At 46.1% G+C, this 19,226-nt stretch overlaps 1 protein-coding gene across 46 annotated transcripts in view; it reads right to left on the minus strand.

Annotated features, from left to right (window-relative positions):
* LOC147700405 (uncharacterized) overlaps positions 1–19,226 on the minus strand; it is a 700,768-nt gene that overhangs the window by 426,926 nt on the left and 254,616 nt on the right. For all 46 annotated transcript variants that reach the window (XM_086935784.1, XM_086935772.1, XM_086935787.1 and 43 more), the window contains one exon: positions 15,270–15,356. In XM_086935784.1, coding sequence (XP_086791910.1) covers positions 15,270–15,356 — 87 coding nt within the window. The remainder of the gene's footprint in view (positions 1–15,269; positions 15,357–19,226) is intronic.

A 19,226-nucleotide genomic window follows, 5' to 3' on the forward strand; every position in this document is an offset into this window, starting at 1 on the left:
AGCGATCGAAAGTATGTGACAAGTGTCTGAAGCCGAGAGGTTCACTTTAGTAGAACAGACCCGCCTTTATTATTGCTAAAGTACAGCCAGGCAATTCAGTGCATTGTATGCACAAACAATAGCCAAGCAATGCCTGTGCTGTATTTAATATTGCATAAATAGATCATAGAAGCCATGGCAGTGCTGTGTGAAAGTCAGCCATTCCTTAGGCTTCTGCGTTGTCTTCACAACGCAATTTAGGCACTGTACTGTTTGAGCCTGATTCTTCCCAAAGAGCAGACTGCCCGGTTATAACTGGTGAAAGTGCTGGCAGACGTTTTCTATTGCAGTTAAAGAAAACAAGTAGAAAGTAACCTGACCCTCAAGGAATGCAGCTGCCACCCTGCGCGCTGCTGCTCGCTCCCGCTAGCAAAATACTGTGGGAGTGAACGAAAACAAAAGAGGTGGGACATGCACCTGCCTTTAGCCATTTGCATGCTTTCATTATTGAAAGACACAGGCAAAAGCCAACCCAATGCGCGGGGGAGGCGGGGGGGGGGGGGGGGGGGGGAGTCAGATTCGCACAGAGTAGTAGTGTGCTTATTAGAAGCCTCGCAGAGCAACGCATGTGCGCTGGCTCAGTCTCGACCTAAAGGGGAAAAAGACGAACCTTCCAACTACAGGTCTATCAGCCTGATTGATGCACTCCAAAAGGTTTTCTGTAAATACTTTTGTCGAAGATCCAGACATGGGCTGAGAAGAACGCAATTTTATGTCAATACCAAGCCTGCTTTAGGGGAAAGACGGGGGACAATCGACCAGGTATTTGCCTTCTGCTTCTTTACTGGAAAGTAGTAGTGATGGGCCAGGGCAGTCTATATTTAGCCTTCACTGATTTAAAGACTGCCTTCGATTTAGTCCTCAGCACAAATTATGGTATGTGCATCCCACCATCCATTCTCAGCCTGGAGTTAGATTGCACAAAGGCCCCTACGCCCAGGTTGGTGGGGATCACAGGGGCAACTTACAGAGCACATCCCAGTTAGCAGGGGAGTCTGTCAAGGTTGTGTCTTGGCACCCACTCTATTAACTTTATACATGAATGGAGTGGTTAATTTCTTTCTACAACAACGTGCCGACGCACCAAACTTGGGGGGGGAGGCATGAAAGGTAGCAATCCTCTTATTTTCAGATGACACCCTGCTGGTGTCAAAATGGCCTTCAACCCCTACAAGTTCAACAAATGTCATCTAACGTTAAGAGGGATCCCCTTGGAAAGAGTCAGCACTTCTGATTATCTAGGCATCCGTCTTTCTGATAAAATGACCTGGATGCCCCACCTGAAAAAGATGCTCCTGGGCCACTAGCACGTCACAGGAGCCCTTGGGAAAGAACATCGGTCCTCACACAGCAGACCTGTTGCTCCTGCTCTGCAGATTTATGATTCAAAAGCAGTCACCACAGCCCTGTATGGGGCAGAGTTATGGGGATTCGACAAAATACCGGAGCTCAGTAGATTAGAGCATAAATTCCTAAGGAACCTTGTGACGCTGCCCCAAAGTACCCCACTTACACCCCTAATGTTAGATATGGGCAGACGACTAATAGGACATATAGCCAAGCTGCGCCTATTGCTATACTGGGATCGTATCCAGAGGACACTAGACCTACTGCCTTATGCAAAAGATCTACCGGAGGTAACCCGCCTAGATATGTGCAACAAGGTGGGATGGATCAGGAATGTCAGAAAGCTGTTTGATGAAGGGCTCCAGGCAACATGAGAAAAAAAACCAGATGCACCCTTGCTCCAAAAAGATATAATAAAGCGACATTATTGGGACTGGGTGGTGCAACAAGAGTCCACTAAGGCTGACCAGGGAAAACTCACCTATAGGATGCTATGCATTCAATTTAGGTTTGTCACCCTCCAGTTGGCGAGGTAACAGCTAAGTGGCATACCAATGATCTAAGTCAAAGTAACTGCCTAGGATGCAAAGTACCATGTGCTGTTTAGCATGTCCTGCTTATGTGCAGGCTAGGCCTAGATGGCTAAAGCTGATTTGCCAACAATTGGGCACACAGAGTCATCAGGAGGCTCTGCGTATCCTCAAATTGGACACTAGACCCCCTCTTTCCCTGTGCAGTGGTCACGTTTTTAAGCCACATGTGGGGAATAAGGAGGAAGGCTTGAGTGAGAGGATCATAGTAAGCAATAGGCTGGCCCTTTGTCTTAGTTGTTGTAGGGTTACTAGCATTCTCACTCGTGAAAATATGTAATCCCCTAGATGCACGCATAAGCACTTTATCGATTAATAATCATTGTATCAGTTTTAAAATGAGGAAGACAAAAAGTAGGATTGTGGGGCATGCTGATCGTTTTAGTATATTTTAATCATTGAAATATTTTGACAGCTCTTCTTTGTTACTTCCCTTTTGAAATATCCCTTTTCTTTTTTTCTTATTTTTTGGTTTAGTCTTGTTATGTTATGTTATGCCTTCTTTTATAGCGCTCAAATCACCGTAAGGCATCTCGGCGCTTACTCAGAACGCACCCTAAAAGAGAAAAAAGAGAAGAGGGAACAGAAGAAAGGAAAAAAAAGAGACCCCTAGTATAGGAAAGCCTTTAGGTATTTCCTGAAGCTTTGATAAGATGGAATCTCACGCAAAGAGGCTGTTGCAATATTTGGGGGCGAGGTAAGAGAAAGTTCTGCCTCCTGATCTATGAAGTTTGATTCGGGGGACCCACAGTAGTATTTGCAAGCTTGATCTCAACAGCCGACTAGGGATATATTTTGCCAGCTTGTTCTGTGAATTTTATCTTTATTCTAAGAATGAGTATAGAACTGCGAACTTGGTGAATTGTGTTCACTTCACAGGTACAGCCAGGAAACATGTCACCAAACTGTTTCAGCATTACTCCGAGACGACAACATAGGCTCCACATACCACAGCAACTTATGCTTCGATATGAACAGAATATATAAAAAACACGGCAATCCATTTCACAGACACAGCGGACGCGCAGACCAGTAGCAATTTACTTGGTGACCTTTTTCACATTTTAAGCCTCTATTATTGTGAGGAACAAAGTTGCGCTTTCTTATGAATTTTAATTTACTTTAGTTTTAAAATACTAATCTCCTAAAAGAGTCTGTTTACCTCTTAGGCCACTTGCACACAGCCTCTTTGTTATTTCCACTTGGCTACGTGCCATTGCTGCTTCCTTCTCTGGGCATTCGTGTCACGCCCGCTCTGCGTTCCACCGTTGGATCTCCCTTTTGAGTGGAGCGAGCAAGAATCAACCCTCACTTCAGGTTTGGAGAGAGACCACAGGAGTCAGCAATCTAGCTGCTCCCTGGCTCCTATTTAAAGCCCATTGCCAGGAGCCAGGACCAGGACCCCTGCATCTTTTGGAACAGACATTGCCTCTCAGCCTCTCGGCTAAGGAACTCCTAGGTATCAGACTTTTGAGCAGGGCGCATTGCTCAAATAACTTGTGGCATGTCTGGGGCCTCTTAATATGGAGGGTCCAATTTCCTGTAGATTCTGTCAATTTCAAAGTTTTGAGTTGAGGCAGAAGACAGTAATACAGCCTATTCCTGACCAGGTGGTTAGGAATTACACTTCGCCTCCCCCCTCCAATATTGTGCCTGTTACGTCTGTAACGAAATTCTTCCTGGACAATGTTAGATCTCTACCTAAGCATCCTGCAAGAATATGGGACTTGCTTACCTCAGAAACACCTGATCTCGGGTTACTCACTGAGACCTGATTCAAACCAACCTCTATTCCTTCCATTACCGTGGCGCTCCCGAGAACTATCGCATTCACAGGACTGAGAGGGGGGACCCGGTGGACGGAGGTATTGCCATTATCCATAGGATTTTATCAATGCATCTATACTGGAACACTGCTCTAAAGACAATATAGAGATTTGTATTTTTAGCATTGATCTTTTGCACCATTACTGTTGGAAAGATGCCCTTGTGTATCGCCCCCCTGGACTCCTCTGTGATTTTACTCTCCAGGTGATGGAATTGATTGCTCCCCATACCATCTCCTCCAAACACTTTCTCCTATTAGGGGATTTTAATATACATAGCGAAATAACCTCTAACGCAGAAGCCTCTCTGCTCTTTACCAACTTGGCTACTCTAGGTCTGGAAAACATTCATGAGGGCCCAACCCACTCGTCAGGTTATAGGCTGGATCTTATTCTGACCAGCTTACCGCACATTCACACTGAGGCTCCGCACCCTTTGCTATGGTCCTACCATTCCCCGATTGATTTTCAAATTATTGGGCAAAAGATGGGGTCTCCTCCCTCCAATGCCTCCTATAGTCTCAGGAGTCAATGGCGCAAAATCACACTAAATGCCTCACGACCAGGCAGGAAATTCTCCAAAAGAATGATATCAAATTCTTAAACATTTCACTAACACGAGCTTCTGCATTAGTGAAATCCCCCCCCACGCCCCAAGAAATTTGTGATGAGATCGCCAATCTAAACACAAAATCAATTTGATTTATGATAAATTCACTGGGGCTAGTGATTCTCTGAATGAAACAACAATTTACACTCCAACTACTTTGGACAATGACCGCTTAGTGGATAGTTTCACAGTTGAGGCAATATTGAAAGCAGCCAAATCAGGGTCACAATCCCAGCTGGGATTTCCTCCCTGCTATATAAACAACTGGCTCCTTCTATTTCTGCAATACTTAATCTCTCTATGAGGGATGGCCAACTTCCACTAGAGTGGAAAGCTGCACAGATAATCTCCATTCGAAAAAAAGGTGAATGCCCTAGTAGCCTATTTATCTAATTTGCAGTCTGTGAGAAAGAGCCATCTTTCTTGCATTGGTATGCCACCACTTTTTTCTGAACTGCTGATGTGCTTTGACTGAGTGTGCCCTGGGCTTCTGCCAACCAGGTGCCCAGAGCCTGTGTTCCTTCCCTAAAACTGTGTTGAAACTAAAACCCAATTGGCATCTCTGGCTACCTGTTAGCCTCTAGAAAATTGTACCCTATGTACCCAGGGCATGGTGACCAGAGAACACCCCTAAGGGCTGCAGCATTTATTGTGCCACCCCTAGGGGCCCTGTACCCCGACAGCCACACACTGCCTTTGCAGGCTGAGTGTCTAAGTACAGAACTAAACAAAGAGTCAACATGGCACACATCCCTGTGTGCCATGCCCTCAAATCCCACTGCCCTGGCATTCATCCGTCACCCCTCTAGCTGGGTGCCCTATGCCAGTGGTGTGGGCACAGGTGCATGAGCCCTGTGCCTCTACAGTACCCAGGGCCATTCCTGGGCACTGTAAGTGCAGTGATGCCATTAAGAGTATATGGTGCTGGGAGGTCGTCATTACGAAGTCCACAGCACCATAATGGCTACACTGAAGACTGACAAGATGGTATCAAACTTCTCAGCACATTAAACCCACAATGATGCCAGTGTGGGATTTAATTTAAATGCACCACAGAGGGCATCTTAGAGATGCCCCCTGAAACCTAACCTACATTCCATGTCTGGACTGAGTGGCTGCCCAAGCTGCCACCAGCAGACATGTTGCTGGACCCCTGGGTAGAGAACCCCTAGCTCTCCTGGGCCTGCAACAATGCCCATCCTGGGAGAGGTGCTAGGTCTCCTCCCCCAGGATGGGCAGGGGGTAGCTTCAAAGGCATGCCACCTTTGTGAGCATCTCCAGGCCACTTGCTGTACTCAGCAACTGGCCCCCACCAGTTCTAACCCCCACTCTGGTGGGAAGACTGGGGGTAAACCCTACGTCAGGAATGGGGGGGTGCCAGCCTGTGCCAACACCACCCCTCAGGTGGGAGAGGCGAGGTGAAGCACGACCCCAGGCTCCGGCCATCTTGAATATGGGGAGCCCTGCCCAATCACAGCTAGGCTCCTGTCCCCCTCCCACAGGAGAGGAGCAGGCTAGGGGGGGTACCCAACCCAACCCAACCCAGGACAGGGACCTATTGGTCCCTGCCCTTTCCCTACCTGTAACGCCCCTAAATTCAGTATTTAGGGGCACCCTGAACCTTCCTTCCTCAGATCCCAATAAGAAAAGAAGATCAAGAAGAAAATCCGCCGTGCAGCTGCTCACAACAGGACGACACCAACTGACTTGGCCCCCTACCGCCCTGTGGATCCTGGAACCTGCTCCTGCTCAACCCCGGCGACTCCTGCGGACAGCAAACTTGGGACACCCGGAGGACCTGCCTGCCTTGACCCTCTTAAAGACTGGGACCTCCATAAGCAGAGGCTCTGCTTCAACAACCAACCCCCTGGTGCCAGCCAGGAAGCTCAAGACCTACCCACTCTGTACCTGCCGAGCCCGGCCCATACCCGAGTAATCCAAGACCACAAGGACGTTCCCCCCGGCGACTGGGACCCGAAGTCCAGTGCCCAAAGACCCCCCTCGACGAACCAGACGATGCCTGCAGCCTCAGAACCAGGGACCCCTCCAACCGCGACCAGCTGAGGGTAAGATTTCCCAACACCCAAAAACACCCCTGCACTTGGCACCCTGCGGCTCCCTGTGCCTCCCTTTGGGGTACCTACCTCTGCTCCGGATCCCAACTTACCTCTCGAAGTGGTTGTCACACCTGAAGAATCACCATCCCAGAGTCTGCAGCCTTTGTTCCCTTTTTACCTTTCCCGTTGAATAACATTGAGCGCCCGACGGCTCAAAAGCACCCTGCACCCAGCCGCCCTAGTGCCTCTGGCAGTGCAACCTTTGCCCTATCCTACTTCCCCATTTGCCCTGAGCTAGTGACCAGTAGCCCAGCTCCCACAGCCGCGTGGCCTGCTAGCAAGCAGCCACCAACCGAAGGCCCCCTGCTCCTCATTGGTTAACATTGGGCCTAACTACCTCTGCACCCGGCTGCCCCAGTGCCGCTGAGGGTGAACCAACTATACCTACTTGACCCTGGGGGACCCCTGAGTCTAGGCCCAGAACCTTAACTTCACCAGTCGAGTACTCACCTGAGAACCAGTAACTCACTTACCTGCCATTAGATAACATTGACTGGTTTGACTCGAAAAATCTTCTAAGTGTGAAGTTTTGAAAACTTAAAATATTCCTATAAAATCAACCAAATTCCGAAGTACTCACCTGTGATCAGGAGAGACGCCAGTACTTTACTTTGTAGCCCAGTACTGAACCGCAAAAGTAATCCTAACTGGGTTTACTAGTAATCTGAATTTCCTCCACAGGAATCCATGGTCTGCTTTTCTGTGAAATGTCTTGTCTACTTTTGAAAACTTGAAATATTCTTTAAAAATCGTGCTAACTACTGAAACGTAATTACTTACCTGTCTTAAGTAGAGATCCCGGTGCTGGACCTAGGAGCCCAGTACTGGATTACAAAAGTAATGAGAACATACTTTACCTGTAACCTGAATTTTCTCCCATTGAATAACATTGCCAGATTTTCACTGAAAAGTTTGTAAGTGTGAACTTTTAAAATACCTTTTTATTCCTTAAAAATCATTGCAATAACCAAAACGTTTTTACTAAACTGTTTCCAGCTTAGACCCCAGGACTAAATCTAGGATCCAGTCTTGGACTTAAAAAAAAAAATCTACAAAGTAATCAACTGTAATTTTGTAGAAAAACCGATTGAGCTCAATGTTAAATTGTGTTTAGAACTGTGTTGCCTATTGCAACCCCTGTACCTATTGTGTTTACAAAGTCATTACCTTTCTGCAAAGTCATTTCCTGAGATCACTCATTATATTTTTATACCTGTTGGTTCTAAAAATAAAACACCTATATCTTTTGATATAAAAACAATTGGCCTGGAGTTCAGTCCTTGAGTGTGTGAGACCTTTTGCTGACTGGGTGTGCACAACAAATGCTTTACACTGTCCTCTGGTACTGCCTTACTGCTCGACCAAGCTACCACTTTAGAGAGTAAGGTCAGCCCTGACTTTAACCTCTGTTCTACCTCTGGGGTTTGTGATCTCTATACACACTGTACCTTACTTTGGTCCAGTATATATAGAGCCATTTTCTCACACAGTCCCATGTCCCTCTTGCCCCTATTGAGCAAACTCCAGGAGAAACACATCAATAAACTACTGGCAGAGTACACTGAGTCAATTGGGTGCCTGGATTCCTCACATTGTGGTTTCAGACTGATGTATAATACGGAGTCTGCACTGATTGCTGTTACAGACAACATAAGTTATTCTCTTGATAAAACCCAGGCGGTCTTGTTAATGCTGCTGGATTTGTCAGCAGCCTTTCTACACAGTATCTCACTTTAATATGCTACAGAGACTTAAGGAGATTGGGATCTGTGGTCAAGCCTTGTTATGGTTCTCAAGCTCTCTATCCGAACGCTCGCAGACCATTAATCTAGCACCCTTCAGCTCCAGAAATGTGGAGCTAACCAAGGGCGTGCCGTAGGGGTCTTGTCTCAGCCCCACTTTGTTTTTTATGTGGCACCCCTTGCAAAAATAATCAGAGTATTCGGCTTTACTCGAATTTCATACGCTGACGATACTCAGCTTCTCCTTTGATAAGAATACTATGAAAATTCAGTCTTGCTTTTTGCAAGGTATGAAAGCCATTGCATTTTGGATTACTGAGAATTCTCTCCAACTTGACCTCCACCTACAAGGTGGCCAAAGTATACAACTGATCCCTGCCCTATTGAGCACTTACCGGCCTCACAGTAAACTGATGGTTCCATCTGAGATCGAGAATGCCGATTCTTTTTAGGCCCCTGGGGCGAGACCAATTTGCCAGTACCATATTGTTAAGTCAAAGGTACTGAAAAACCTTGCTGCAGCCAGCCTGTCAATGAGCTCGTCTGCTTTTGGAATTGAGTGTGCATCAGTCTTTGTGAGTGCATTAAGACCCCTGTCGTCCACACAAAACGTCAGCTCTGGTTGACATCCCTTGGAATGAGGTTTGTGGAATAAGACCACTAGGCTGGCCCAGGGACTCTTAGAGGGTTAAATCACCCCTAACTCAATCATCTTGCTGTCCTCAGCTCTGATGTTTTCCTTAACTTGGTAAGACTGCCTGTACATTGTATTTTTGACAGGAAGGCTGTCCCCAGTGTCCACATCATGTGTGCACCATGTTGTCCGACCAAGGGTTAGGGAAAAGAGCTCAGCATACTGGTCTGGGACTTGCCTGCAGTCAGTTTGCTGTTGGGCAGTGAGGGAGTCTGACAAGGCAAATCTTTCAACAGACCTCTCTTTAGGGTTGTTAGAGAGGAGGTTATGGAGAGGTTCACTTCTTCCTGATTATCAGTGACCATGAGCACAGTCACATCAGCCCAGTCATAAAAGGGTTTAAGGCGATTCACCTGGATGACCCTTTGAGGGCTACTGGAAGCGCAAAAATACATCAAGTCGGTGAACTCTCCTTTTCTCTCAAGAATAGAGTAGGGTAGGGTAGGGTAGGGTCCACTCCCTTTGCAATGGAGGCCCTAGGTGTCACAGGCTCCAATACCCATACCTTTTGCCCTGGTTGAAAGTCAACCAGTGCAGCCTTTTTGTCAAACCATTGCTTCTGGAGCTCTTGGTTTGCCTCAAGGTTGAGGTTTGCTTTCTCAATGTACTCAGCCATCCTTGAACGAAGACCAAGCACATAGTCCCCTGTGTCCAGAGGTGGCTATTTGAGAGGCTTCTCTCAGCCTTCCCTAACCAGACTTAGAGGACCTCTAAAAGGATAGCCAAACAGAAGCTCAGAGGGACTAAAGCCCACTCCTTTCTGGGACAGCTCTCTGTAGACAAAAAGCAGGCATGGTAACAGGACAGCCCATCTCCTTCTGAGCTTTTTAGGGCGTCCCATAATCCTACCTTTCATGGTCTTGTTAAACATCTCAACAATGTATAAATGAACTTTTGAAATATGTATTGATGTATAGTGATACCTAATGCTTCAGTTCCTTGAATTAAGGAGTACGATCTTTTAACCCATATATATGAACGGTGATTACACAACCATCTATTATTATTGTGCAGAGACTGTAGGTATGTTTACTTTAGTTTTCTTTATTGACTAACATTAGGCTAGATAGTCTGTTGTTACTGTTCATTTTAAGTAACATTCAGTACTCTTCCGCGTACACCTCATGAGTCCGTTATTTATTTTTAGTACCATGTGATCGGACTTGAACGCCCAATCAGGGCGCCGTACATAACGTTTCACGTATAAACAAACTGGTTTGAAGCTTACGCGGCGAACCGAAACAGCACGTACTTGAGATTGCGAGAGGAGAGAAGAGACACGAATGTCTCATTTGTAAGTAATTACTATGAGTATTAAATAGCTTGCCCTCGTATTCTTTATGTTTTTCATAGTTACGCGTTGAGAGACGTTTATTCGTTCATCATTTTTGTTCACAGTCCTGCTACTATCAACTTATGCGTATAACCTAGGAGTCTGGCATGTAAGTTGACGAGCATTAGCACTGATTTTTGGCGAACACAAGCATGCCGTATATATCACTAACTGGGACACAGGTTAAAATCTATTCACCTAGTGAATGTGTTGGTTACAATTCACCATGAATGTAATATAATAGAATGTAAAAGTTAAAATAACGAAAACAAGTTATTTTACAATATTACAAGTATATTTGTTTGCCTTTTTCCCTTAGTAATATTCCCTGATGAAGGGCACTATGCCCGAAATGCATAGGAGGTATTACCGCCGGATGTATTCGGAATGTCATACTTATGTGAAATGAACATAAAAACCTCAAAGAAAATCATGAAATAAAACTTGATATATTGAACTACATTTGAAAAACGTATCTACTATATTTTTTGTGGAGCTCTTGGAATCATACCCAAGAACAAGCAGATGTGCACAAAGGAATGGGACCAACTGTTGGTTGGAAACACATGTCTAAGTAATTTCACGAGACGCCCTGGACACGAGGCGTCACCTTAGTAGCACCCATAATCTTTAGAAAGATACTACATTTGCTTTAACGATAAGGTTGTGCACAAATCAAACATTTCAGTTGATTCTACATCTCAACAAGGCCATGAGTTTGTAGATGATATGGTGTGGTGAACTTGTACGTCACCCCACACTCAGTCCGCATTGCTTGCAGGTAAGAATATATGAAGTTTGTACATCAGTCCGAAACCATCTCCTTAGGGAAATCCACTCTACTAAAAATACTTAGGAGGGCCCTGGCAGGAGAAGTGAAAGTCCTAAAGGGAATAACCTCAGCATACCCAGGGGGTACCACCAGAATAAACCTGTTGCCTGAAGCCTTCTGAGAATCAGGGAGACCAACAATGTCAATCCTTACCCTTTCAGAGGGAACTGCACCCACTAGAAGTGGAATTAAGGGTGCCTTTGGTTGCTTGCCACCGGCCTGATGGGTAACTCAGGAGTTACAGACCATCTGTACTTTCTGGTTCATGTTTGGCCATGGCCAGTAGAAGTGGGCAATCAACCTACTCCATGTTTTAGTCTGGCCAAGATACCCTGCAAGGGAGATGTCATGGGCCAAAGTGAGTAGAAAACGTCTGTAATTTTGAGGCACTACCACTATCCTAGCAGCACCAGTTGTGGGCCTCAGTATAGAGGAGACCTTCCTCACAGGAGACCTTCCTCACAGTAGGTCCTGTGGGAACCACTGATATATTTTACCTTTGCAGCAGCTTGTGGTCTCAGGCCTTGAAGAGTGGGACATGTTAATTGTCCCTGGCATAGATCTTCCCTAGGGGGTCCCCCTGTACTTAGGAGCTTTTTCGTGTAAGGCCCAAGTTTCTGAGGTTCAGTTCCCTCAAGGACTGAAAGGTCTACTCCCTACTCTGTCTGTGTGGAAGCTGGTTTCCCAGCCTTCCTGCTTTTCTCTTGCAGGTTTCTGGGCCCATTATCCCAGGTTCCAATACCTCTTTTTCACCCTGGGTTTTGCTTTGTGCTCTTGTTTTTATACACACCCATTCAGGTATTCCCAGCAAGGCTGTATTGGTTTTCATCTCTACCTAAGGCCATGCTAGACAGTTACCCTGTACCTAGGAGCTCTGCAGTGTAGGAAAGTATTTTTTGACACCGTCACCCCAACTTTTTTAGTGTTACAGAATGTAATCCTGACTGGAAATGCACTGGGTTTCTGCTAACTAGGTCCCCAGTACCAGATCTCTTTCCCAAAACTGTACAATTGTTTTCCCAATTAGCTAACCTTTGGCACTTCCCGTAAGTCTCTAGTAAAATGTACCTATGGTACACAGGGCATGGAGGACCAAAGAGAATCCCCAAGGGCAGCAGCACAAATTGTGCCACATTGAGAGATCCCCCTCAGCACCAACATGCAAACTGCAATTGCAGATAAAAGTGAAGTCACGACAAGGTACATCAGTATTGGCAAGTAAGCGCTACAGCAGGCCTTACAGCCCTAAGGTAGGGTGCACTATACTACACGTGCATGAGCAGATATGCCCCTGTGTTATCAGAGTCCATTCTTAGATATTGCAAGTGAACAGGGAAGCCATATTAAAACATGTGTTGGACACTGGTATCTAGGAGTTCCTCAGCTGCATGATGGCTTCACTGAAAACAGACGTTTGGAGTCAAACATCTCATATTAATAAACTCACACGGATTACCGTGCTGGATTTATTAATATATTACTAGTGTGTTGACCGACTAATCCTGGCCAGATGTGTTTCTGATCCCCTGAGGTGAGGGCCTATGCCCTCTGTGGTCGTAAACAAAGCCTGCTCTGGGTGTTGTCACCTATTCCAGAGCAAGATGACTAAGGGCCTGATTTAGTTTGGCGGGACTGGTATCGCCGCTTTTTGGGCGGTCTTCCTGCCCGATGTAGATGCTGGCAGGTATTGGGAGAGAAGGCAGCCGCAATCCTGCCGACTCTGCCAGGTCTTCTGAAAACGTCCCAACTACTGGATGGGCTGCAGCAGGCAGCGGGAGTCCAGCCAGGATTTCCGCCCTCCAGACTGGGTTGTGGCTTGTTTCTGAGGGAATTCCCACGGGAATCCCTCCACCTACAAGTCGGCAGAATGGGAGGAAAAGGGGTGCAAACTCGCCTTACTCTAGGATACAGTCTGCGGAATCGTCCTCTACTTCTTCGCCCAGGTCTTCCCTCATCTGCTGCACCTTGACCACGACAGACCGGCACTCTGATTTGACGGTCTCAAAGGAAAGGTGTTCATGGTGAGTGCAGGTATACACTGCATGGAGTTTATATGCTGGTGGGGTACAATGCAGAACGTACAAAATATGCTCACTAGACACAACCTACAATCAAATATGTACACATGCACAACATATTTACGTTTAAAAAAAATTGTACTTACCTTTCTCCCAACACCACTATTGGGAACCACTAGTACCCCCCTTTGGTGTGCTACTTGGTGTAGACCCCACTTTTTAGATTATCCGCTTTTTAAATGGGTGAAATTAGATCACTGGGTTAGGGAGATGCCCCTTCCCCATTGGGAAAGGTCACAGAGAGGGTGTAGACACCGTAAAGGTAAGTAGCCCATTGGCTACCACCTGTCACCCCCTGTAACACCCCTACATTTAGTATTAATGCTCCCCCGCCCCCCCTGACACCAGAACTTTAGATGCAATGGATCCAGAGAACAAGAAAAAAGAAGAGCCGCTGAACTGTGAGAACTGAAGACAAACTGTGGACTTTTTGTACGAAACTCTGCCGCCTGCAGTCTCTCGACAATGGAGACTCCTTTTGCAAGCTGCCCAAAGCCCAGGTAGCCTGCCAGCACTTCAAGAAGCACTGCCAGTCTCCCTTGGAGTAGAGGGGCTACTCCACTGTAGTCCACAGGCAACAAAAGACAGAGTCCGGTCTAGCAACTTGCAGCTCCCCAGCCGACAGATGCCACAGCCAATCAGGAAGAGGTACTTGTGCTCTAGGGGATCAGATCTGTCCTCCCACCAAGTGAGAAGACACCAGGACCCGATGGAGGCCAGCAGCACCAATACCCGGGGTACCGGACGCCCTGCACCAAACAAGCACAGTGAGTACATTGCGGATTCCCACTGCACCAGGACCAAACAGCAGTCGGGCACGTCAGCATCAGCAAGATCCACTTTGTGAGTGGCCCAGGTGTCCTGTTTTTGCTCCTCCAATGTGTCTGTCCTTAACCACAAGGATATTATTTGCGCACAGGGTTCAGACTACCTTTTGACTCTGCACCAGGCCCGCATCCCGATGAACCGACTGTGTTCTCGTGCTCCAAGGACCCTTGTGATCCAAGCCCCCCATTAGGAGCTCTCTGACTTGTCCCCAAGTCCCACTTTGAAGCATGTGTTTAGGTGGTCACCCCTTTCACCTGAGTGCACAAATCTACCAACCTCACCGGCACCCTGTTTTTGGCCAAACGCAAACAGGTAACTCGAATTGCTGGTAGTACCTTGTACCTCAGCCCACTACAAACCTAAATCCCAAATGTGGTCCCTGAAGACCAATTGTAACCCAACCTATGACTATATAGGTCTTTTCTTCCCATAGAATTGCATTGTGTGTACACACATATTGTCTTTTAAACTTACTTACCTGTAACAAATTTCAATACAAAGAGTACACTACCTTGCTATCGAAGTTCTGGGTATCAAACTAAATATAAAAATACTTGTTATTTTTCTAAATTGGGCTCAGATTTATTCTTCAGTGTGTGCATCTCATGTACTGCTTTTTAGTACACTATTTTGAGAGTCAGCTTCCTACATGCCTTGTAAGGCCCAAATTCTTGAGGTTCAGTTCCCTCAAGGGCTGAGGGGTCTTCTCCCTGGAGAGTCAAACGTGAACAAAAACAGTCTGTTTTTGTTCACGTTTGACTCTATCATATAGTATTACTTTACCACCTTCGGTGGTTCTTAACCTTTATGGTTTTACCTATGTTTTAGATTGTAATCCGTGTCGGGAGGTAATAAAATTGTTTTAATCTTTTTGTAACCAACAAAAACTGATTCTCTTGAGTATATTTTTAGTTATCATTGTGTGAATGTTTACTCTTTGCCTGCTTTAACTAGTTGCCACATGTGTAATAACATAGGGAGGATTATCCATATATCCCTTACCCCGTCTAGCACCATTTTGTCTGGCCACTCCAGCCTACTTCTGTCGAAACAGGGACCTTTGTTTTGCTGATACAAATACCCCCTTCCCTGCTATATATACCAGGGGTACCTCCTTTTTTGTATTTCTGTGACCAAGGTAACACATGGCTCCCACTGGAAGGGCAGTTTTAAACTGCCAACTCAACTATGCCATTTAAAACAATAGCAAAGCTCAAATTAAGCACTCCCTACCTGTCATCTCAGAGACCGGAAGGCCCAAGGAACAATCTTCTTTCTCCTCTTTGACATTGGTTGATAAAGGTGTTATTCCAATCAATCCTGTCAACAACATACAAAGATTACTTAGAAAAAAGTATGCTCATCTAGCGCATGCCAGGCACCATTAAGAAACAGCAGGGAGGAGGGACCGTAGACATAACCTCCTTGTCAAGTTTGACATAGACTTAGACAGACACAGACAGAGACAGACATAACAGACAGAGACAGACAGACAGAGACAGACAGACAGACAGAGAAACAGACAGAGAAACAGACAGAGAAACAGACAGAGAAACAGACAGAGAAACAGACAGAGAAACAGACAGAGAAACAGACAGAGAAACAGACACACTACATTGTGAAGAATGAAAGGAACAGTGAACTGAATAGCAATGTCAGGCATTAGGGGAGACCTAGAGGGTTTATTACATCATCATCTATAAACCAGGAACATTTTCTCAGCGGTTAAACAAGATAATGGGTATACTGCCCCTTTAGGGTCTTCAAAACATGGTCAAAGAATGCTGAGCCTGGATCCAATCAAAGCCTTCTCACAGCACCTTGGATTCTCCCATTGGCAGACTTATCTAATTTACATGGATACCCTCTGAAGTGTGCTCATGGGTTTTCTTCCAATGTAATCCCTGCTCACACAGGGCATCCTTGGATTGCCTGGACTATCCATCTTCCTGTAGTCCGTTTGCTTACAATTGCCACTTTTTTGGGCAGTCCAGGAGAAACAAAACGGAAATGTTACTTAACTGGCATTCGAATTCTATTCCAAGGGAATCCTCGTCATTGTCATAAGCACTGAATAATCCTGCGCAAGCGTGGGCTCCCGAAGCAATTTACAAAAGGATAAATATATATTCACTGGAAAAACAAAGGTTAAAGGGACGTTGTAGTTAGGGGAGGATGGCAGTTAAAATGTACCATTTTAAACCAACAAAACCACTGAAATTCACCAGATGTAGTTATCTCAAGTAACTAACTCGAGCCCTAAAGTATCTGTAACTCGCGACCCAGCCATACACAGTATTGTCATCAATGATGTCATTACAGATGTCGCAGTCATGTTATCAATTGTTATATATGCCGCTATGGGTGGACAATGCCAGGGTTCACGCCAAAGGGTCAGGACACAGTCCTGTAAATGGCACATCTCTCCCAATTGGCTGCACCCAAGAACCACTACATCTGCAAGAATGATTGAGGTTGGAGAGAGGTCTGTGCCTTAATTGGTCTGTAAAGATATCCAGGATAATAACTCCAAAATCCACTGAACGTTTTAAAGCATTGTGTGCTGTATTTATTGGTCGTTTCCAAACTACAACCAATACTTGTTTGGCACAAAGGCCAGCAGGCCAAGGCTTTTTCAAGGCCAAAATCTTGACTGTGGTCATGTAATGAATAGGCTCAGTTTCTTAGATTCATCTCTGCGGTCTCAAAAGTGAACCTTTAGGACCGCAGAGACTATTTTAAGAAACTGATCTTATTCAATGCTTTTAAAAGTTCAGTGGATTTGGAATTAGTATCCTGGATATCTTTACAGACCAATTAAGGCACAGACCTCTCTCCAACCTCAATCATGTTATCAATGATGTCATAGAACATATCACAAGTGATGTGTTATGAGAGGCAATTTACAGTCAATTGCGAGGGCATGCGTAATAATAACTTTAGGGCCCAAGTTACAGCGACTCGAGATAACTATAACTGGTGACTCTCAGTGGCTTTGTTTAAAACGGTATGCTTTAACTGACATTTTCACCCAACTAAAATATTCCTGTAACTTTAGTTTTTTTGAGTGAATTTATAAAGTTTAAAAAAAAATACAAAGTAAGATATCATTACCGTACCTGACAAGAACATGAGATTAACCATTTTGTTTTCAGTAAATTTCTAGGTTTTTTTTCAACAAAGTACTATTTTAGTACCAAATGTAATGCAAACACTACCTGTGTGTGGTGTGGGATTGGCCGCAGGCAGCCAGTCCAGGAGAGACCAAGGGGCATCGCTGACTCCCTTGCGACACCAGCAAAAACAAACCCCCCATTTTTAGGTTGAGCTGGCGTGGACTGCGTACATGCGCAGTCTCGCTTGCGAGATTTAATGATTTTTGGTAGCTTACACTAGCAGGCTTTAAGCCCCGACCCTCTTTCCCATTGGCTGGCGTCACGTTTATGCTAAACAGTGGCCAGCCAATGGGAAAGAGCACTTTGTAAGAAAGAGTTTTCTCTTTTTCAGACGGCCCACTTGGACGGGCTCGTCTGATTTACGTTGGTCGCAAAAGGTTTGTTATCTTTATGGGGCCATGTGTTTCAAACCTATGGCCCCATAAAGATAACAAACCTTTTGCGACAAACGTAAATGAAAGCGGATCGTGATCGTGCTTGTTAAACCATTTCGGCTCAGCTTGTCCTCCACTTCCCCGGACAGCAGGAAGCGCACTGCCCTCACACACACACTTTTGTTTTTTAAACTGGAGCTGTGCAACACAGGAAGTGGCCGGGCTGGAGCGCAGACTGCCTCCCATGCCGAGCCAGCGCCCTGTCCTGTTATCTTTAGCATGTCAGGGCCCCCTCCCCTCCTCCTCCCGCACACTCACTGACACTCACTCACACACCAATGACAAAGGGAGTCTCCCGGCCCTCCGCCCTCCCTCCCGTCCGGCATCCTTGCAGCGCTTCCTGCGCTGCTCGGGTCACTGATTTTAACTGGAGAAGGAATGAGAGGCAGAGCTCGGGGGGCAGGAAACTCCTCCAGCTGCTGCCCCTGACAGAAGGCAGGTGCGCAGGGAAGGGGCCTGCAGCCGGACAGACCTCCGCCCAGCCCCTCCGGAGACCCTCTGCTTCTGCGCTCCAGCGATGCCGTACGAGTGTATGTGTCTTTAAGGAGCTCCTGTATAACCAGCAGTCGGGTAAATAGCACAGAATCTCTGCTATCTGATTTTCATTACATTCCGCATCTCAACTACAAAACTTGTGCCAAGTTTATCACACCATTGGGGTGTGTTATTCTTCCAGGAGCTGTGTTGAAGACGGGCACAACCTCACCCAATGGTCCCTGAGAACTGTAGCAACTAGAAGCTGCCCTGTTGCGCCAGGATGTGATAGCTTTTTTCTTGCTCACTGCACACAGCCAACTGGAAGAAGCAAGCGCTTGGATACCTGGGCCTTTAAGCGCTATATAAATAGCACATACATATCCCCCACTCGTTGTTGCTAGTCTTCTTCCCGCACCCCACAGCGGCTGGGCACCCCTTGAGGGTTTCATGTTCCTGTTCCCCGGCCGTTGCCTGGCATCCAACATCCACATCACAGGAGGAAGGCGCAGCTTGAGAGGCCGCTTGAAGGAAGGTTCGAGTGGTCCTGCTGGGTTATTTTTCGGGGGACCCGGGGGCGCCGCTTGCTGGATTAACTTATGAAGAACAAGGGAACGGACGCCTTCAGTTGTGACCTGGCGGAATACTTGGAGACCTCCGGTCAGGATGGTGAGTCCCAAATTTCTTCTTGATAACTAGCCTTGCCCCTTAGCAGGGGGTCCTGTGTCGGATGTGCAAAGTCAGGACACTTATATAGTGCACTATGCAACCTGACAGATTTCTAGAGACGACCAGAATTCTAATCTCAGCTTCCCCGCTTTAACGTTGTGTGATCGTGGGCAATTTATCTTCCACAGTGGAAACTCACGTTGACCAGTTACAAATGGTTTCCACTGGGTCCTGTTGTTAATATGTTTTCTTACATATACTTAAGTAATACAAGGTGTCCATTGAGAAGCTTTAAAAAAATATATATATATTTTAAAATGTTCACTGTGTGATGAGGAGGGGAGCGCTTAGATACTTCAGTTTAGGAGAAATACATAGCCCTCGGATATTGAGGTGCGCTTTGGACCAAGTCTCAGTTTAGGGAGTGCGTGCCCCCA

Source organism: Lissotriton vulgaris, chromosome 8 (assembly GCF_964263255.1).
Source record: "Lissotriton vulgaris chromosome 8, aLisVul1.2, whole genome shotgun sequence".
NCBI classification, from domain to species: domain Eukaryota; kingdom Metazoa; phylum Chordata; class Amphibia; order Caudata; family Salamandridae; genus Lissotriton; species Lissotriton vulgaris.